General features: G+C 46.4%; 2 protein-coding genes across 3 annotated transcripts in view; both read left to right on the top strand.

Moving 5' to 3' along the window:
* Sowah (ankyrin repeat domain family member sosondowah) overlaps nt 1-10,722 on the top strand; it is a 68,542-nt gene extending 57,820 nt beyond the window's left edge. The window contains exon 6 of one of the 2 annotated variants that reach the window (XM_072018677.1): nt 9,931-10,722. In XM_072018677.1, coding sequence (XP_071874778.1) covers nt 9,931-9,987 — 57 coding nt within the window. In that variant the 3' untranslated portion in view covers nt 9,988-10,722. The remainder of the gene's footprint in view (nt 1-9,930) is intronic. The other variant, XM_072018671.1, reaches the window with a different exon arrangement.
* LOC139995334 (uncharacterized) overlaps nt 1-22,568 on the top strand; it is a 307,852-nt gene that overhangs the window by 252,543 nt on the left and 32,741 nt on the right. The gene's annotated exons all lie outside the window — the stretch shown is intronic.

Raw genomic sequence — 22,568 nt, forward strand, 5'->3', positions numbered from 1 at the left:
AGGAAGAAACAGCGGCGGCGGCGGCGGCGGTGGCGGCGGCGGCGACGGCGGCTGCCGGCAGCGTTTGTCGTGCTGCTCGTCGGCGTCGTCAGGAGTCGTCGCCACCGGCGCAGTGTCGTCGTTGTCGTCGACCACTCGCGGCAGCCAGCCGGTAGCTGTGCTCCAGGTCTCCGTACCGGTCATGCGTCGCAACTATAATTTGAAATAATTTATAAATCCTATTCAATTCAAATTAAGGCTCCACTCTGTCGGATGAATAAAAGATGCGCCGTACCGCTCGCTCGCCCGCTCGCTCTCGTGCTCACGCGCGCCGCCGAGAGGCCGCGCAATAATGCGCGCGCGCGCGCGCTCTCCTCTGCGCGCAAGGGGCCAAATGGTGGCCCATTATGTCTCTCTCCTTCTCCCTCTTTTTCGCTCCCTTGGATCAGGCGAGTTACGCCAGGGGCGGCTTGTCTCGAATTCCTGCGAAGATTATGATCGGTCCGCGAAATTGGAGGATTAGGCCGCGCGTCGCCTCGCGTACACTTTCTTCTGCGTGTTTTCATTCTTTATCACGTGTCGCTTAAACGTCGATTGTAATTTCTCGTAGTTGAAATCACGGTGGTCGAGAGATACCTCTTTCGTACCTTTCGCAATCGTTTCAGTTAGGCGTTACCGTACTGAATTTCCTTCGATATTTCTATCGTGATGGAAGGTTTAAATCGCTGTTAATAATACAAAAAGGAACGACATTCCACGAATCGTAATCACTCGTTCGTACATAAATGCGTAAATGAGTGGTAAATGACAGATCCACGGTTGGAAAACTACTCGGAACGGCGATTCGCCCTCTCTAGAGCCATCCTCATATTTTATTGCGAAAAATCCGACGGATGGTGTGTGCCTGGTGTCCCCCTTTCCGTGTTATCCAGCGGCGTGGAGCCTGGCGACGAGAGAAGAGACGACCAAAGAGAAAGAGAGACAAGGGACCCGAGAGAGGCATATACGGGGCATTATAAAGCATTACAACGAGTGCTGTTAACGTCCGTGTCCAATCCGCGTGCCGCTCGAAAATAAAATACAAAATAGCGCGACAGCGCTTTGTAAAGCTTTCTGTCAAATCCATCGGCCGTCGCGCGTTTTGCCTCTTTTCCTCTCTTTCCACTCGAGCCACGATACTCTGTCCCCTCCGTCACCCCTTGCTGGCTCGAAAAATCCATCTCTGTTTCGCCATTGCCTCGTCGTCACCCTCGCGCGACCCGTTCACACTGTCAGTTGTAAAAGGGTCACGATGGAGCGGCGAAAATCACTTCTGTCCCCTGGCCAGCCGATACTTCGTTTTATTTTTTTCGTCGCGTCGTTTCGATCCATCGATACGCCTGATATTCGTCAGATATTATTCTCCGATAAACCAAATAATCAAATAGAAACCGTGATTAGAGGAAAGAAGAATTCAACGACGAGTCTCCGGAGGAAGCTGCAGGAAGCGAAATCAATTTGCACGTATATCCGCGATAGACACTTTCCGGAGATTGCGTTTTCACCCCCCGAGCTACTGGAACAACGTCGACGACTCTCGATTCGTCTTCCCGCTTGGTTACGTCTATACGTCTCCCTTTTTCACCTCCTGTACTCCTCTTCTTTCCTTCTCTTGCATCAACCGCTCGTGGATCTCGAACACACACGAGCAACTGACGAACACACGCGCGTTTCTTCTCTTCACCGTTACGCGAGTGCGACCGATTCGAATTGCAAATCAAATAGAACGTGCCCTGCGGAACGCTCGCCGGGGATATTCGTTCCCGTCGCTCGATCTTCCTTTCCACGAATTTTCCGCGAGAAAAAAGCTGGGTAACGCGATAGCTATGGGATCGAGTTTGTTCGTAGCGTAGGAATGACACGTTTCAGAAAATTATTTAGAGTTCGGTTTCGTAAATTTATACAGCTTACGTAATTTGATTATAGACGTGATTTATAGTTTGATTCTGCAGATGATATGTCAGCTACAAAGTTCATCGGTAAATGTATTGTATAATTTACGGTACAAGTAGTTCTCCTGTTTCCCTTTTCAACTATGTTATACGATATGTATTATAATCTCTGACTATTGGATTTAGTGTTTAGTAAACTAGTAAAATTCAGGCTAATGTTATTTGGATAGCAATAGATCTAGGATTCACGATTCGAATCGTATGATCGGAAAATTCGAAATACTCGCAAACGTAATTACAAATACAAACATATTCCACACATTTCTACATTTTTCACCAAACAGTGGAGGAATTTTCTGAACCATCGCTCCGTTAAATCCACCCCTGTAGCTTCTCTAGGGCAAAATTTCGAAAACCCTTCATTCAACGAACGCAACTTCTCTCACTGTGGCTTTTCTCTCGTTCACCAGGGCGCGGATTCACAGGGGATGAAGCGAAGCGGTGGCGGCGCGGCCGCTCGCAGCCAATCGAGAGTTTATCGGGGTGGCGCGCGCGCCACGGAATATTCGCCGCTCAATTTCGTTTTCCCCCCTGTTTAATCATGGTCCTGGGGGTCCGGTGATTCGGAGGTGGCTCTGGTGCGCTACGCCGCGCAACAGGAACGATAGACAAAGAGCGTCGACGTGGAACGGTGGCGTGTAAGGGGTTCGGGGGCAGGGAGGGGTTGCTGATAGCCGAGGAGGGGTTGCTAGGGCGGCGGCAATAGCCTCGCTCGGGCCGTCATTTGTCAGGGGCTGTCGCGGCACGAGCGTGTTTCTGTTCCAGCGGCGCAGATAGCGGCCCATCCATAGGCCGTTCATCTTTATTCCTTTATATATAGAGTTCGTGTGCGCCACCTCCCCCCTTTCTCCTGTTCACCATTCCCCCCGTCCATCGTCTCTTTCGCCTAAAACGCCCTACACGATTCCCTCGAACTCATTTAATTACAACAAACAATTTATTAGGTCCATCCAGGATCCGCCCACGGGCACGCACGCGGAATATAGTGGGAGAGCACAGGCTGGCGTTCGAGGTGAGGCGAGAAGGCGAGGGGAACCGGGGTATAGAATGGTGCACTCGTTCGTTCGACCGGCGAAACTGAAATTATTCCGCCGGGGGTGGCCGGTCACCCAATTGTATCCGCACAAAGGAACGTGTTTTTGGTTCGTTCGCCGGTGAAACGTGTCGGTTCCGCTCGGATCGGCTCGGCTCGACCCAGCGGCTCGCCGATGCGGCACGGGACCCCCTCGTCGATGAAACGACCGGGAATATCAGCGTGCCCAATTGATCTCCGAAGGTGGACCGGACGCGGGAACGAATCGCTGATTTGCTGGGAATAATTAACTCTTGGCCGTGTAGTAACTTTGTTGCGGGCTACCGCGTGTATGTGGTATTCTCTTTCTCTGATAGCTTCACCGACAGAACAATATATATTTTACATTTGCCATTTCTGCCGCTGATATGATAAACGTATATAGGTGTTTCGCGCATACCGTAAGTAAAGTAACCCGGTTAAGAAAGAAGAATCGCGTTATTTGAGAAACCGCGAGTACCGATCGGACACGCACGATAGGGCGACGCTATTAAAAACGAAAGCGTGAGAGATCCGACTTGTTCGACTCGGTGTCTCTCCGTCTTTCACTCCCAGCAATCAGTAGATTGATTGCAGCGGAAAGCAAGGAACATTTCGTTTAGAAAGCCGTGTGCCGATAGGAATCGCACGCTATTATAACAGCGGTCTCGGCATAATTCAAGACGTAATTACGTGCCAGCCATTTTCTTCTTACCCACGCAAAGTCAAAACGCGCTTCTAATAAGGGACATGTAACGCATACGTTAGCCTGGATCGCGACGCAATTTTCCATCTTGCGTTCACGAGTTTTTCCGTGTAGCCGTTAATTATATCCCATTGCGAGGAACGAACCTGGCTGAAACTACTCTCTCTCTCTCTCTTTCTCTCTTGTGGTCCTCTTTCTCTTGGTTAGCGCCTCCGTAGTGATTCACGCGACTTTCCGTGGACACGCGTGGGCGGCTGCTTGGCTGACCTACGACCTTTGCAAGGCTCGAGCCGACGCGCTATCTCGACGACCGCCGATAAGATTCGCGAATTCGAAGCGATCGTTCATCACACTCCTTTCGTCGCACATAATCTACGTCGCCTCGTCGACTCTATTTCGCGTTCCTTCTCGCATGGAACTGTCCGCAGGGTAGGGCCAGCGGGAAGTATCCGATAACTTTAACCTTTCTTCCACTTCCCGACGATTCGTCAGATTAGTTTTATTAATGGCTGCAAACTGTTATCTTAATAGCGGCCTCTTTCTCCGTCTGTACGACTAACGACCACGTGGAAGCCTATCATACGGCTGGTCAGAGAAATAACGAGCAAACCAACTTCATACTTGGTCGTTACCTTCGCGGTTGTTGTTGGGTGGCGTTAGGTGAACTTCCACGGAAGACTCTGTCTGGTATACATATGTTCTAAAAAGTTCAACGATTCTTTGAAACTCAGGAACGTAGTAGAATCCGTGTAGAAGTAGAATTCTTTCTTCTGACGCTGTTTCTCTTACCTTGGAATATTATGTGAATCTACTCTTTGACATAAACACCGCTGGTGGCAGCAAGCTAGGTTTATACGAGAGAAGCATCTCTTACGCAACACTGTAGCAAGAAACTTTGCCTGGAATAAAGAATAGCGCGAAACTGGTCTCCGTGGCACGAAGTAAAGATCTTTTGACCTTCTTCTCGCCTGTCATAAAGCCTCTCTGCGAACCCTTCGTCTTACGGCTGGATATCTTCCGACGTTATTACCACCTTGATGTTGAGATTTTTTCAGGAAGAATTTTATTTAAATACGTAATATTAAAAAGAAGAGAAATGTCACGTCCCGAGAAGCGTAAAAGTTCCCTAAGTAAGTAAGTTGAAGCGAGCCAATGATGGCACAGTCCCTAGTTCCGCTGCGATTCGATCAATTAAGCCGACACCATTGTAATTTGTAGCATCTCTATCTGCATTTGTCTGGAACCGGTTAACGAGGGCAGCCAATCTAAGAAGGAACGATCTCTCGTTGCCCCCAGCTAGGCCGATTAATCGACTCTTCGTCGAGCGAAACAGCAGCAGCAGCAGCTTCGCGACTCATTGCACGCGCGTACGTTACCTTGAATATTTTCAGCCGGCCACTGGTTGCAGCTGCTGCTGTCGTCGCAGTCCTCTGTGCAATTTTAGTTCTTCGTTTCCATCACTGAACGGCAAAATAAAGTGATCCCAAACACACGAAGTAATTAATTACCACGATCTGATTGCGCGCAATTAATCCTGCCGTCTTGCCGGTGGATCATTAATTAAGAGTAAACGAATGTCTCCGGGATGTAGACACTCGAGGGATACGCGCTCATTTATTTGGAATAATTTACTTTAAACGGCCGTGCTTAGGACTCGAGGTCCACGAGGAGCACGTCCTCGCGCTAGATCCACGCGATAAATTCTCGCTTATCGGATGCCTGGATATCGATCTGTCTACGTTGCATGTCCGCCAGATGCTTTCTTGTAAATTTCCTAACACCTCAGGTTTGTTCAAGAATTTGTGTAGCAATAGCAATTTACATACGTTTCTTATTAAATCCATATTGCAAAAGATCAACGTTCTTCTTGATTTTGATTTGGAAATCTTATTAAACGTTGGTACAAATTTTTTACGGCAAGTGATGGAATACTTTCGTGAACCGGTATAGATTCTACGATTTTAAAAAGAAAGGAATGCCACTAACTGTTGAAGAAATTGTAGCTACGAATATTCCTCCGCTTTACAGACCCAGCAACCCGAATAAAGTTTCCATAGAAACGCGTGTAGTCGCCGCGTTAACGTCTGCAGAAAACGCAATTATCATTTGGCGCGAACGATGGAGGAAGTTCTCGGACTGGAATCTCGCGTTCTCGTCCCGTTGACTTTTTATTTCTCCTAGAAAGAAGTTAACAGGGTTCGCTTAGCTCGTTACTGGAGTCCTCCCACGTGAATCGAATTATCCTCCACTTGGTAGCGTGAAAAAGAGGAGGCGTGCCATTTACGACCGCTTCCCTCGATTATTGCCACTTCCGGTTGCAAAGCTTTCCGATTAGCGTATGCACGAGCTTTCCTTTTTTCTCTTCCTTTCGAGCCTCTCCCTAATTTCGAGTAGCTCACACGGGTATCCCCTCGGTCCTCGACGATCGCAAGAAAGGAATATTAATTTGTTTGAACGAGCTCCAATCGAATTATTACGTCCTGCGAGTAGGATCCTTGGTTTTCGTCAGATTTCTCGATTACTCACAGCCACAACCTTTGTCCATAAGTTCAAGCGGTTTAATAGCACGATCGAAAGAGCGGCAGCGATCGGTGCATTAAGGTCAGTTGGGTCGAGCTATATAAAGATAATAACCAGCCACCGACCAACCGGCGAATAAGTTCTTTTATGTCCGAGTATGTTACGCGCGTGAGAGGTTTCTTTAAAGGTGCGCGCCGCTCGAACTTTGGGGAACCCCGATCTTTTCGATGCTGACATTTGCATGCAACAAATCGGTGATAGATCCCGTGTGAAGTATTGCGTTTAATATAATAACTCGTAAACACTTTAATTCGTGGAAAATTATAAGCAAGTTTTACCACTTGAAACAAATGAACATTAGGTAACCTTTTGTTACTACAGTTACTAAAAGAATGTAAGTGTTCTGAAAGAAATTAATATCAACTTTTATCAGTACTACTAACGTTACAGGCCGATAGTCCTAATATTAAGAATTAAAGATCTCAGAATGAAAGTAAATACTAATTCGAACCACTGAATTCCCAGTTACAAAGCATTGAATTTATCGCGATATAAATATAACTTAAAGCACTGCTTTACGATAATAAGGACGTTAAAGGACGACACGACGCGCATCGCGAGATCGTTGGACGGTCACGCGTTCCCAAAGAGTAATTCGATAATAATTGGTGCGTGGAGGAAATGCTGTCCACCGGTAAAAGGTTTCGGGGTCCCTTTAATGATGAGATCGGACGATTCAGCGGACGAGCGATCGAGCACGGGGGTCAGCGAGGTCAGGCCGCACAAAAATAATAATCAATCGGACGAGCGGAAAGTGAGAGCCGGCCAATTACGCGATGTCGGCGGTGCCTGTGCTGCGGTTTCCCTTCGTCAAGAGGAACGAGGACAAACGGAGCTTCCTACCACCTTCAATTCACCTCCACCAATTCCTTCTGGCCGCCTATCATAACCTAACAACACGAGACTCCCTCGCTTTATTATTAAAAGTTAAAATTCCGCTGGGAGCAGGCCCGATCTTGCGGCAAACCGCCATCCACCTTCCTCCACCTGCCTCTGCCCTACCTCGCACTCTCGCTCGTTTCACGCGGACCCACCACCCTTTATAAAGTCGTGCAAACGCTCTCGTTGTCGGCTATCCTCGGCATCCGGTTCTGGCAGTTCGTGTGAAGCTGCTAGTTCGTCGTTCAGCTTTGACTGACAGGTTGCTGGTGAGTTTTAATCATGTTGAAATGTTGCAAAGGCTCGTGTAATTTGTTCGCGAGTAGAGCTTGTTACGAGAGTTGTAATAAGGAGCACGGAATGATTGGTTCTGTCTAAGACGCTTGTCACTGACGCTAGAAAAATGCACAGTTTGTATAGTATCTAGGATATTTAAATGGATTAACGAGTCTTGCTATATACAATTTATCGAAATAGCTTGGGAAACTATATTGATCGAGCAACTTGACAAGCTACCTAACAGCCTATCAAATGGCATTTACGATCGTCCTTAGTGTTACCTCCAATTTATCTTCTAAATATCGCACATGATTTCAAAAGTGCCGCGACTCACAATAATTCAATTCTCTGTTAGAAGAACGATAAATAAGTTTGTGTAATCTTTCAAATGGTTTTTCGTTGAGAAACTTGTTCGAGTCGTGTTACTTTTGAAATATGGATAGATATGCACGGGCGACGTGTTAATGCTGAAAGCGCTGATCGAAACGCGGAAATTTTTAAAATCGCGTCGCGTGTCTAGAAAGAGTTTTCTGTAGCAGCTACATCGCTAAAAGAGGAAGTCGGAGAAAAAAATAAAAATGCAACGACAACAACCGCAACGATATAACTCCAGCTGGGACTTTCGAACGGCGCGTGTAGCGGCAGGGTAATAAAATTCACGGCGCCCACTGGAGGATTCCGAAGCGAACGAGGAGGCGATTTTTTTCCTGAAGAGCGGAATTGTCGAAAAGTGGTAAAACTGTCGGGGAAGAGTAAAGGGATTGGAATGGCGAGGCAGGGTCGTTACGAATTACGCGGACGTTTACCGGCGAGCCGATTGAAACGCGCGGAAACAGGGTCCTCGGGTGCTGGTACTGGTTCCACGATGGAATATTTAAACGGAACAGGAGTCGCTCGACGTGGCCGAGTCGGGAAACCGCAACTCGTTTCCTCGTCCACGAAACTCTGTGTCACCGAAAACGCATGGCCGCAGAACATTTTGAGGGTTTATAAACAAACGGATCTCCGGCCGGAATGAGTTCGCTCGCGTGTTCTCGTTTAAGTCCGATCGAAACCGTGTTTTCCACGAATTGTGAGCCTGTTTTGAGTGGTTTCAGCGGTCACTGTCACGGTAAGAATTGCGTACATACACGTTTCCTTTGGAGTAATGTAAGTTTCGCAATGAATCGAACGTTCAATTAAATTTGACGAACATTTTATACTTCGTGCTCTATGAAATCTGTGTTTCGAATGGTTAAAATAGCAGAGGATATTTCTTCTTTAAAACGTCAGATCAAATAAAGCGTCGAGACCAAATTCGACAGGGCACCGCAAAGAGTTAAAACAATACCAATTAGCGAGCAAACAATGCAAATCCCATGCTCGTTAAACTTTATTACTCGCTATTTCTGCTCGATCAATTACTCGAACGATTTACAACAAATTTCGTATAATTATTCCTCGATACCAGTATTCCATACAATTCTTGCGTCGGTTCTTGTCTGCGACACGATATCTCTTTTGACGAACGATACCTCGACTTTAATAATTTATCAAAGATCGATGGCCGAAGGGATTTTGGGGATGGGAATCAGGGGGAGATCGATCATATTCTTGGCGCGAGCTGGTTTTCGATAAGGTATATAAATTGTTCTGAGAACGCGATTCAGAACCGATCCCGAACAAGGGTTTTTTCGCCGGCGAGAAGATGGTTGGAGATGGTTAACGACTCGATGGACGCGACGCAGCCGCGCCTCGGACGGGATTGGGAATAATTCGACGAGCGACCGATTCGCGCGATTACGTATTATGCTAAACACGCGAAAATGGCTTTTTAAATGGAACATCTACATTTATGCGTCCCCTCTATTCACCATCTTGCCCTGTAGCTCGATGGTGGCTGGTAGCCTGAGTCTCGAGTGCCGGAATGGATGGAACGCGTAAGCAGCGGCGAATTAAACGCAATTTTCGTCCATGCGAGGTATGCATAACAAATTGTCGATGGGGACTGAACGTCTTTATACTTTGAAACTGGCGCGCGGTCATTATGCACGTAGCACGGGGGCAGAAAAGCGGTGCTTCCGTCCCACCGACGATTACAATCCAATTATTATTCGTGCATAAACGCTCCTCGTCGTCTCCTCCCTATCGATCGATCGTTTCGCCGATCGTGTACTCACTTGGCTGACGAGCCGCCGCCGATCGACCTAATCGGTCGCGTTTCACCGACGATAATAAGGAACGAACGATGGAAAGCGGGTCGAAAGGAATCGAGGGACGGAGGCGGTGAGATCGATCCGCGAAATTGAAAATTAAACGGTTCGCGACCACCACCGTTTGATTTTCGAGTAACAGCACCGCGTGTTTCTTCTTCCTTTCTTCTCTTTTATTTTTCTCTCTTTTTTTCATTTCCTTTTTTTTAATCGGGGTATCCCATGTATTTTTTCTGTTTCATACGCCGACCGGGATACATCTCGACCATCCAGGATCCAACGTCCGTAAGTATGGGTTGTTATTACGTATCACGAAATGTTGCAAAGTAGCGGCCGGACGAACGAACGAAGCCGCTGCTCACCGGCAGTTAGCACGAACGAACGGGTTTCTTTCCCGTCGCGACGACCGACCGTGATCGATTCGGCCAGAGACCCTGAAAAAAGTCTCGCGCGTATCGCGTTTCGCTTATTGCGACCCGCACCGCGAACTGTTCGTTCGATCGGTCTGGGTGGCGGGCAAAAAGTAGAACGAACCGGCAGCTTCGAAAATTCGGTGTTTCACGGTTACCGACACGCCGCGCCGACGACTCTCTTTCTTGCCTCCGCTTCCACAGAAAAGAACGATGAATTTCTAATCAACACTTTGTCGTCCGGTAAGAGTTACGCTTGCCTGACGTTGCATTCCTTGACACGAACTTCTACGCTTGCAAGTGCTTTTTCCCAGATTTTTTGATCTAGAGAGACGCTTGATTGAGTTCTCTACTCGGTCCACTCAGTCAGAAGTTTCTTGTAGAAATACGACGAGATACTGTGGCGGCGAATAATAAAACCAACGCGTTTTCACACTTACTTTTTAACAATATTTTCTAACGTACGATATCGATGGTGAATTTTTCTTCAAATTATAATCGCAGTACGACTATAATCTAAAATAAGATTCATACGTAGTTCGAAGCTTGATCCTCCAAACGGAATTTCTTTAATTTTTACTTTGTTTCATATCCGTCTTACCGACAATCTCTACAACTTCGTGCACGATGGAACTGACTACCACGGGACTGACTTGGAATTCAGGGCGTAAGTAGCATACAAATTCTTACATTGAAAATTGCACGTTATCGATGCGCCTCGACCTCGTTCGAGGTGCGTCATTAAGCGTCGCGCCTTCCTCCCAGGCATGCAAACGCACGTACCGGTTCGCTATCTCGCAAACGAACAGTTTGTTCCAACTCGCAACGGTGAACAAACAAAAACGCGGCAAAAAGAGCGTTTACCGGCACGAATCGATGATTTTCGTGCGAACGGTCAAAGACGCCCGCGGATGGCATCGCGTGAACGGCACCAGTTATTGAATTCTATGGTCGCGTAACGAGCGAACCATAAGACGTATCAGAAATCGACCCAGAAAGAACGAACAACTAATTATTTAGTAATAATAATCCCTGGGGCGAGGGAGCGACGAGTAATTTATCGAGAAACTTCTTGCCGCGAGTTTGCCGATTTCTTCGCGAAGAAACGCGAAAGAAGAAGATGAAACGAACACGCGATCGTTTTCAAGGCGTCTTCTCTTCGCGTGTGCCGCTTCGCTCTACTCGTCGCGTTACTAGCTCGCTATCTGTGGTACAGTCACGATAAATCAGCAGCGCGTTCTCAGCTGAAAATTGCGATCAATCGCGACAATAACATCATACGCGGCGCAAAACACGGGGATCGTTATCGTACGTTTGTTTCCCGCGGCGGATCCGTTCCCGCTGCGAGAGCTCGGCCGAGCACAGCTGTTCTTGTCAGTATCCCGATGCATCACGATAAATCCAGCGAGCTCCTTTTTCGTACGGTCTCTCGATGTCCGCCGCTCCACTCTCCGGCTACGAGTCGAGTCGCCGAGCCTTGTGTCGAGACGCGGTCTCGATCTCGTCTGGGCGAACGGGTAAAACCGAGCGAGGGCACGCGTGTCTTTTCTCATACGGCAACGACGGCATAATCGCGGGATCGAGGCCCGCGGTTAGGTCTCAATTAAGCGGTAGATCTCTATCGACGGAGACTCGGAGTTGCGCCAGATTATCGATCCCGATTGCATAATGAAACACTCGTGATTCTCCAGCCGACGACGATTCCGAAATTCTCCCCACCAACGTGTCTTTCCATAGATTTCTACTCGTTCGTATCCCCTCGTATGTTTTCTTCCAGATTCGAAGAGAAAAGTATTTTACTCGCTGCGTCCACTCACGTTTAAATATTTTTATCTCTTTATCAGTTATATTTAAAGTTACTCGAACGTTGTTACACATTTTAAGATTCTCGGAAATTGCTAACACGAAGCTGGAATTGTTTCCTAAAGTCGCGATCGGTAACAGTCCCAGTTTCGCGCGCGGACACGAAAAATCGAGCGGACCCGGACCTCGAGGCCACGAATACGAAATGACGGGACGGATATCTGACGTCTCTATAGCAGTAAAACGGCGAGCATGCGTGCCACGACGGGGGTTCCGAGACGTCGTCGGAGACATCGGGCACCGCGGGCGTCCATTGTCTCAAGGGAGTCCCAAGGGCGAGGCAGGAAGGGCCAACCCCGGCTGACACGCACGAGGGGGTCGCCAGCGCCCCGTCGGGCCCCAAACGAAATTAATAACCGAATTTCAAGTATTCCTATTTCGGGGCGAGGAATTATCGACCGGGGCCACCTGAGCCTGTCTGCTCTCGCTGACCGGTCCACGCACGATGTCACACCCACGCTATCCCTGGCTCCGAAAACGAATGTTATATCCGCCGGCTGACTTACGACACCGATAAACGATATTTACGGCGTAATCGTTAATTAAAATATATTGTCGCGATCGCGAATCCGCGAGGAACGCGTGTTCACCGGGGATGTTAATGAGCCAGGTCGACGTCTCAGTTAAGTTTCCTTTTATTCGTCGCTGGGAAGCGTCTGCTCAGGTTCCATAGGCGTGATACCCGAGGCGTAAAGATCACGGTCGTTGATCGATCACTTCGCTCGGGAAGGATTCTTTGTCAACTTCATCGATCTTTGTAATGGCACAGAAATAAAAGGCGTAGGCGCTGGAACCAGAACAACAAATATATTGGAGGAAATTTTGGGCTTGTCGAAAAATAAGAACGATGTTGGAAGTTGGTTATATGACTGGTAATGAAGGTTGTTGAACGAATCAGGAAATAATTAGAGTTATTACAAGTTGTCGTACAGTGAGAGTGTATATATATATATATATATATATATATATATATATATATATATATATATATATATATATATAGGTACACGTATAGATTACAATATTTTAGGAATGACAGATTACACGAACACGCTATTACATTTAACGTGTTCGACTGGTTCGAATCATAAAATTTAGAGGATGTTATATTCGCCGAACGGTCGACTCGCTTTCTCACGTAACGCATAATCGCGTTCCGAGCAATTTGTAAAACAAGAATCACCGGTCTTGCGTATATACGCCTTGGCCTCCGGATCGCGACGTGACCTTGCCTTTTTTCCAACGCCGCACCTCTACGGTGTATCGCGAGCGGCGCTATAAGCGGGCAATTAAAAGCGTGCAGCAGGGACATTTATGTTGGCACTAACTGCCCGTTAAGACGAAGGAACCGCCTAACCGTGGAAGGTGTAATTGGCCGACGTGCTGAACCCGCAGCTCGTAAAACAGCGGGCGTGCCTAGCCAACTGCCGCAGTTTTTCCGCTCGCGCCGCCATCGTGTATCGCGTTACGTTGAATTTGCAATTAATCTACTCCCCACCAATATCTTCCTTCTCTGTCTTTAAATAGAATTCGTTTTTCCTTGCGAGATCTCACGACCTTGGCTGCTCCTCCAGCCCTACTGGCTCATTGTAGATTTAACAACGAGAAGCTTTAATTAGCGTTGATTAACAAGCTAGGTGAATAACGTTGAAAAATTCATTACGCAATTAGCGATCGCTTTACCAATTGCTGCAATGTATCAAACTGTATTCATAACGTTGTTGCCGCATGTTTCGCGTATCTTGTGAAACGGAAGAATCGAGCGAATTCTTTGTACATGACATGTCACGCCTTTCGAATATAGGAAACGCGTGTCTACGTTGGCTTACGAGCTCTTCCGCCTCGCTGTTGAAGGGCGATCGGTTGGAAACGAGTTCCGTTAAAAGATACCAACTAAAACAAATCCGGTCTCGTTATTAACGCAGATTCTTTGATCGATAACGTAATCGCGACGCGTCTCTAATTATGACGGGTTTCCGCGATGGATGACGCGGTTCGAGGAAAAATCATGGGACTGTGGAGCGATCGGGACGGCACGAAAGGGCGGATGGCCTTTATTTTATAATACGATCGTTACGCTGCCCCGGCCGCGAGGATACGCGTTTCGCCGGCAACCCATTTCTCCCTCGCAGCTTCGATTAAAATGCCAGACGTCGGCAGCCAGAGCAGGAGAGAGAAAAGGGAGGCGGCAGAAAGAGATTCTCCCGATACGCGATATTGTTACGCGTGTACACGTTGTAACTGTCCGGATCCGTGACGGAGTCACGCGATATGCATTATGCACGCATGTAACGCGGCGGCATCGCCGTCAGACGTTTCCGCAATCACTCCCACGATGTAGCGCCGGGTGACGACTGACACCTTGTGAGAAACGAACCATCGATGTTCTTCTACTTGCTCGTCGTTCGCGGATAGATCTGAATCGCGGAATCGATTTGAATCATCCAGTTGAATCCATGACGGAATTTTATCCTTGACGAATGGTGGATACAAACGTTTGGATCTTTGTTCGTGGGAGATAGGAAGTGGGAGTAGACAGGGAAGAGTATTGTGAAACGTAAAATTGTGCTACTTAGTCATTTTGCTTTGTAATAATACATAATACTGGCATTATGTCAGTCTCCCCTACTTGTTAGAAGTGAGAACATTTGATAGGAATTTGATAAGTACAGAAATGATGTTGTTGGTGTAACTGTAGCCATTTAGAAAGAGGAAAACGTTTCTCTCATTTTCTTTCTTTTTTCACAATTATCAGTTTGTAGGGATGTTCTAATTAAACTCACAGAATGCGATTCATAAAGAACCTTTTACTGCCGCAGAAATTTAAATAGCAATTAACATGTGCGTGTACTACAAGCAAGTAGTTTTCGCGCAATTTCAAGCGTAAACGCACGAAGGGATATATTTACCGCGATAAAAGTTCTCCCTTGTTCTACATACATACCTGGAAAAACAGGCTTACGAACTTGTTAATGTTTTTCGACGCACGGACTTCACGAAAAAAATCGTAACGATCGAACTTCCATAATAATTACCATCATCTTATCTGGTTATTATTTTCGATCAATTCACCGATCTCGATTTCACTTTCCTTTCTTCCAAAGAAACTCCGTATACTTCTGTAATCGTAACTTATTATTAAAAATAAGACATCCGCGCTGCGACATTTCTTGCGGTAATTAAGGAGACAGATGTCGTTTATCCACTTCCCTCGTCGTTTAAACTGATTTACTATTAGATAAGACATCGGATGAAGATATGCACGTGTGTGGTAACCGGGGTAATCTGTGGCCGTGCGAATACTTTCTCGGTTGGCCAGCTGTTTGTCGGAAAGCGAAGAAATGTCGCGGTGTCACGCTTCGAACGGTGCGAGGACCTCCGACGCCGATATACACCGTGGTTCATTACAGCAGCTGCATTACTCGTACATACGCGACGCGTCATTATTTTTATTAGCATAATGACAGGCGAACAACTCAATTTGCATGGAAAATCACACAGGTCCGTAACGAAGTTCGCCCGCGGATCCGTGATCGTCCTTCTACCCCGACTGCGCGTGTAATAAAGCCTCGCGCGCACACACTGCTCTATGTGTATCGCGAGGAAGGAGAAGAGCATGCGAAAAACATTGTTAACGGAGTCGGAGGGTGCGAAAGAGAGATCCACGAAGGAGCAACCTCGAGGGAGTCGGTCGACTGGCTTCGTTCTTCGGGCTCCGATGATCCCTTTGCGCTGGATAATTCCGTATCATCATCGAAATTGCAGTCGATCGTCATCCGGTTGGTCGTCGATCAGCGTCCAACGTCCTTCGTTCGCCGTCCAAGTTGATTGAGAGTCGCCAGGGATCGTTTGCCACCGCTGCCGATCGAAACGTCCATTCGATAATTGGCGTCGGTAATGAGGCCACGAATTACTTGGTAATCGGTCCGTGGCCTCCTACCGAAAAACGAGAACTTCGTCGTTAATAATATCGTTCTTTGATTCGCCTACAGACTTCATTCTCCTCGTACCTCCTGACGTGTCAATCGAACGCTTCTTCGACGTGTTCACGATCACATCGATCAATGTTCGTGGAATGCTTTATGCGTATGCTCGTTTCATAGAAATTCGGGTCAGATCGCGTATGTTTCGGTTCTCAGTTTGTGGGATGTTGGCATTTGAAAGCTTTTACTTTCAAATTATGTTTCACGAGTAGTCGTTTCTCAAGAGAATAACATCTTATTTCGTTCAATTCTATTTCGTCTTTTTTGCGATACAATTTGCGCAAGAGAACAGGTAAGATCGAAAGACGACGTTGTACATAAGATCTTTATGGCCTCATTTACAAAAGCACTTACTTCATGAAAAAACATCAGCATGTTCGAAACCGTGGCTCGCTACACTCGTACGTTTAAAACACGAGCGAATGAAAGCTCGTGATATTACATGGAAAATATAAAATATGACACCGTCGTATCGTGTTTACACGAAATTACCGAGAGTATTAACACGGAGACGGTGCTAAAGTTGCCGAAAACACGAAGTACGTACCGCGTGAATTGACTTTGGCGCTCCTCCGTACACCTTTGCTGGCTGTCGATTTGCTTTATGAATCGATGCCTATCGCTAATAACAGAGATCCCACTTATCTGTGCATCGCCGGTTGATACCTTTCATGGTCGAGCTATTCCTCGTGGCGCGCAAATAGCTATTTCGGATTCCTAATTTTTGCCGACCGCCCTCATTAAAGAGCCCAATCTCTGTTCTGATACCGATCTCGCAAAAAATTATGTAGAGTAGCTACGTCGACTAACACAAAAGACTCGGACAAAAAATATTTCTCTCGCGGTAAATAATCGGATAAGCAAATCGGTACAGAAATTTAAATTTGGCGAGTTACGAATTACTTAGCTTCGCTCAGATATCCTTTTCGTTCGATAAATTGAATTTTTTCGAAAGTCGATCGTTCGTAACGCTATTTCCTATGTTAAAGTAGACGATGACCATGTCTATGGGTTTTAATTTTAACGCAGGCCCTTGTAAAAACGCATTACACGAGCACGCTCGCAATCTTTGATACTGATCTTTCGCGAAATATTATGTAAATAAAACGTGCTTCAAACGGGGCACGATCTAGAAAGGCTGGCCGGACCAGGGTGCAGCGCACGTATTCCGCGCGACCGGATGCCGGCTGAATAAAAAGCGCATAAAGTAACATTTAGCGCGCGCTTAAACGAAATTGCTGTAATCCTCCGGTGGCGTGGCGGTCAAGAACGATACGAGAACCGCGGGAGGAAGAGCTGCGTAAAACAGGGGCGGAAGAGGGGCTGCAGGAGGGTGGAGGCAGTGCATTAACATACCGATTTACATAATGCGTATAATTCGAGTAATTATGAAGGGAAATATACACAATTTAATATAATGGTGGATGTTTAGGGGCCGGTGCTATATCTGCCACGGGAGATCTCGATGCACTGCCGCGAAACTGGACCCTTCTATGCTGCCCCCTTTTCTTTCCTTTGCTTTCTTACGCGTTCATGCATATGCATACGCGTATACATGTAGCTGATCCTCGAAACGTCGATGATACCGATGGACAACACCAGCAGCTGCGTTTCGAGACCGACGTCGTGCGCCTTCTTCTGATATACATATCGCGTTGTGCTCGAGGTTCTAAAGATTCCATCATCTGTGGGAATAGATAAGACAGTTCGAATGGATGGGGAAGATATGGGGATCGATATTGGCGTAAATCGTCCGGGTTGCGACGGAAGTTTGATGCCGTGGATATGGCCTGCCGTTCACGTACTTTCGTGTCGTTTCTTTCTGGATTATGCGTGGAGATCGGAGATACGATCGAGATACGAGTTTAACTCGAAAGACGAAATTTGAGGTTTATTTTTAACGCGACCAATGAAATCGTAAATCTTCGTGGATCCTGTAATTCGAACTGAAAAGCGCCTTTTCAAGTAGCACCCGAAATACCCAAAATCGTTTTGCATCTGAAATACAACGAATCACTGAGTCGGTCGTCCAGCGTGGAATCGATAAGAACGTTTAACGAGTAGTCTACAGAGCGAGAAAACTGCTCGAACAGTTCGATGTAAGATGTTTAGAGGCAGTTTCGTCCGCGGCGAGTAAATTGCCCGTTTCTGGCACAGTGGGTTCTCCGAAAAGTGGCCCATTGCCGCTTAATGACGAGGCATCCTCGCGCCTCCCTTCTCTACCTACCAGACATTGATGGATACCACTGCCAGTTCTCTAGAGTATTTTAATTTATGTCTTCACACGATAAATACGGATTTTCTTCCCTCGCTTTATTCACTCCCTTCGAAAATCTAGCTTCGTCGCGTTTCCAATCTGAATTTCCAATTTCTTCCCCTTTCAACATTTCTTCATTTTCTCGAACACGTTCAGCCATTATTTTCATTTTACATTTGTTTACTTTGTTCGTTCGATCGACGAACGAAAAGTTAAACGTGTAGAACTAAATTAATCAGGCTCGTAATCCGATTCGTTCACTAGTTGCTGTTCACGCAGGGTAGTTGCCCGTAAAACTGGCAGGATTTTCAGTTAAATTAAACGAGGTGCCCGTGTTCGAAAAGTCTCGTCGTGGGATCGTGGCGGCGAAAGTGCACCGGACCCCACGCGAAGTACTAACGAGATAGTCGGTGTTTATCGGTCCCGTAGTCCAGCTCACGTATCCTCGGTCTCTCACTCCAATTAGCGCTACAGCCGGGGCTAATTGCTCGATATAAATCGCCGCGACTTAAAAAACTGGTCGAATAATTAGACGGAACGTCGCAGGTGCGCTGCCGCTTTATTATGCGCGTCTTCCCGAAGACGTTTGCCGCATTACCAGCTGTATCGTTCTAACGACGCGTCGCGATCCGCGCGCATAATGAGAGAGAAGAGAACCCGCGTTGCTTTTTCTATCGTGAGCATGCGAACGCGAGCCGATTACACCGTTTCATGCTAATAGAGCCTATTAGGGAGCTCCGCTATCCGCATGACAATCCGTACGCTGCATAATCTAAATGTCAATCTCGACAGAGAAACCCACGACTATCATGACTTTTCGATCGATCGTATACAACGCCGGTGAATGGATCCTTTCGATCGTTGCTCGATATCGTCCGGTGACTTTGTCTCGTTTCGCGGCAGTAGTTCAGATAGACATCGACTTCTTTCAGTCGACATTATGTGCTCTTGACTCACGCCTACAATTGTTGTGTAGGCTAGCGATTATTCTTACTCTTTGAATTTTTTCATTTTTGGACAATTTGGATTTTGGATCTTCGAAATTCGTATACGTTTAAAATAAAAACTTCTTAATCTATCGGAGATTAATTTTTAACTCAAAGACGATCCACAGGGAATAATATTGCAAATTTCTGATGATTTTAATTCGAGATACCATCTGAAATACCATTCCATTTGAAATGTCATCTTTTATTTCTTTCTACAAATTCTTTCTTATCTAATCTTTGATATCTTAAGCAATTAGTATGACATGCATCAAAGAAAACGTATAATTATGTATGCAAAATTTATAGTATTTAATTTAGCTTTGAAAGCCAACGATTGAAGAAACAGGGAGTATCTGAAGACTGGATTTGCCGCTAAGAAGTCGGAGGTCCGCTCGACTCATGATATCTCTACGTCTATCTGAATAATAACGTGTACGACAACATGTCAAATTATTCAGAACTTGCGACGCACGCAGACGTGTATACGGGCAGAAATGGACGAGTGTGCACATAGTCGGTGGGTGCACGGGGGCGTTGGTATACGCGCGCGCCCGTTGGTTCGTGCGTGCGTGCATGCGTTTGCTCCCGTGTCAACGTCGAAGAACGTCGACCAGGGGTGGCAGCGGCTCGACATGTGTTCGCGGTGGCGGTGGTTCTCGACAGCAGTTTTATAATTGCCAGACTGGATATCGTGCCGGTCACCCGGCGAGATTCGCGAAACTCGCGTCGTTTCACAATGAGATCGACCGTTCCGAATATCTGCTCGTCCTGTCGGAGACGAATATAGATCCTCTGTGAAATGATTAACTATCTTTTTCGTCTTTTCGTCCAAAAAGAGAAATCTTATTTTCACAAATATCCGTCTCTTCCCTTCTCTCGATGTACCTATACACGTTAACGGAGGACGTTGTTCGTTTAAACGATATTTTAAGTAACAGAAGATACGTGTTTGAATTATTCATCTCTTCGCAATAGCACAAATGACTCTACCACCGCTAGACACTCCACATTCGCAACATCGATAGTATTTCCAACCTGCGCTCTTCTTATTCGAAAAATTTCTAGAAGAAATTAAAAATAATTGCCCCACCGATGCATCATCGTTACACGAAACGGAACAAGGAAACCTCTTTCCATATCGAACCTTAAAAACCACGAAACCCGGTCGAAAATAACTTACCGTGGCCTGGCCCGATCCTGAAGTTTCTGTATGTCGTCGCGGGGTCAGCTGAGTGACAATTAAATCACAGGTGTCGGTTGATCATGACGGATCGAGGCGGAATGGTCTCGTGCACGGCGTCGCACGCTTCTCTGCTTTGCCTTGGAAATTCCCTCGAACGTTTTCCACGCGATTGTTTCTCGACGATTTCATGCATGGCAGCTACGCTATCATGCTCGTCGTAAAAAACGACGTTAATAACAGTTATATCGTATTTGCAGGCCGATACGCGATTGCCAGCTCGGCGTAACTTGATTGCTGGCTGTCAACGATCGTCCGACTGTATTCTCGATTATTATTCCACTCTGTGACAGCACCTCTTTTACCCCCTCGCACCCTCGTAACATCGGCTAACGACATAGATCCCCGCCGCGCAACGTTTAATCGCAACTATGCAAGTAGATTACGCGAACGTCTCTTTTAGATAAATAGGGACTCGATGTCTCTTGATGATGATTGCGTATTAATGTCGTTGCGTTTTCTGTTTCACGCTGTTCCACGCCCCGCCGCGCCGCTATGGACGTCTACTCACGTGCTCCGATGGATCATCACAGTATGTAAGTATCTAATTGAACATTATATTACCATCCGTGTGTTGTTTTAGTTTACCGTGTGCAATTGATGCGTTTGAAATGAATGTACACGTCACGAGGATCGAGCGATATACCTGATACATCTAAATAACTTTTTCCAAGTATTCGATATTTTGTATGACAGTGCAGCGTTGATTAAGATTGCCCGATAAGATTAAATGAAATATCCATTTGCTTAATTTTTTTCGAAGGATCGTTAACATTTATACGCGACGGACTTATTACCCGCCTTTAACGTTACCCTCAACGACTTCTAATGTCTCGCACACATCAAAACTAACGATCGTACAGGATCGTCAACGCGAATTACCAAAATTACCCCACGCGTATAAGTAAAATCTTGGAACGCGAGTTCGCGCAGCTGGATCGTTTCGGCTTTTCCCGATCTCCCTGTAAAATTGTCCAATTACCAGTGATCAAGGGCGAATTTATCGATCGTAAATGATCGTACACACGATCATGCCGTATACGTGATAGGATCGCGTAAATCCAAGTGGATTTCGCGTGGCGGAATGAACGCGCGTTAAACTTCGGTTCCGATTTCCCGCGGAGCAGTTCCGTTTTTACGGGAATCTGGGGAAGCAAGGGTTAGCTCCGGTAGGTTTCAATTACGCGGCCGTGTCGGCTTGTCTGATGTTGCTGCCGCCCTCATTATGTGGAATATGAGCTCGTGCTAGCTGTTCTCTCCCGCCCTCGGATGTCGGCTGCTACTCGTCGATCGATTGCCCGGTACCTCGACGTTACCAGCCACCTGTACGCCCGTGAATCGCGATCGACCATGCCCTGCCTCTCAATCATCTTCTAGAACCAACGAAAACTCTTCCAATCCGTGAACCACACTTATCATTACCGATTTCGCTGCGTATCCACCTTAATCCCCGCCGAAAGCTATTCCATCGAAATGTATTGCTTCCTAATTACCGGAAGCAGGGGAATCATCTCGCGTTTGATGGCTTTGGGAATTTAGGACGAGGCATGTGGCGTTTGATTTGTAGTTTCGTTCAAAAGTACATGGTGTTACCAGGCTGGTAGCTCTAGATTAGATAGGGTCGAAGAACAAAAGAATAAAAAGAACGAAAAATATGCATACGGAAGTTTATCATCGTTCGCATCAGCATTCTGATACTATCGCCCATAGTGTTAACTTCACGCGCTGAGCAAACTATCCAGAAGGCTGGTATTTTTACTTGGACATTATAATACTTTGCTCTGAAATTTTGTACGATTACATTATATTTATAACATGACTTAATTGGAGAGCCGGATATTTCCTTTTACATTTTTGTACTTTTTTATGTTCGATTTGGCTGTATCGGTAAAAAATACATATTAGTTAAACACCAAGGACCTTGTTACGTTGAGATAAATAACATTGCATTAAGCAACGGTCGGGAAGGCAATTTCGAATACCAGGAAGGACGATGTAAAAGAAATTAAATGAAATTAAACGAAGCTGTCGACGACTCCATTTGCCGGGTACCGAACGGAGGAATGATTACACGTTTCGGGATGAAAGTGACGACGCTCAATTTACCAGCATTCCCGGCAGCGTATCTTTCGTTTCGTGTTATACCGGGAGACTGGGTTCGATCAAGTT

Source organism: Bombus fervidus, chromosome 2 (genome assembly GCF_041682495.2).
Source record: "Bombus fervidus isolate BK054 chromosome 2, iyBomFerv1, whole genome shotgun sequence".
Taxonomy (NCBI): domain Eukaryota; kingdom Metazoa; phylum Arthropoda; class Insecta; order Hymenoptera; family Apidae; genus Bombus; species Bombus fervidus.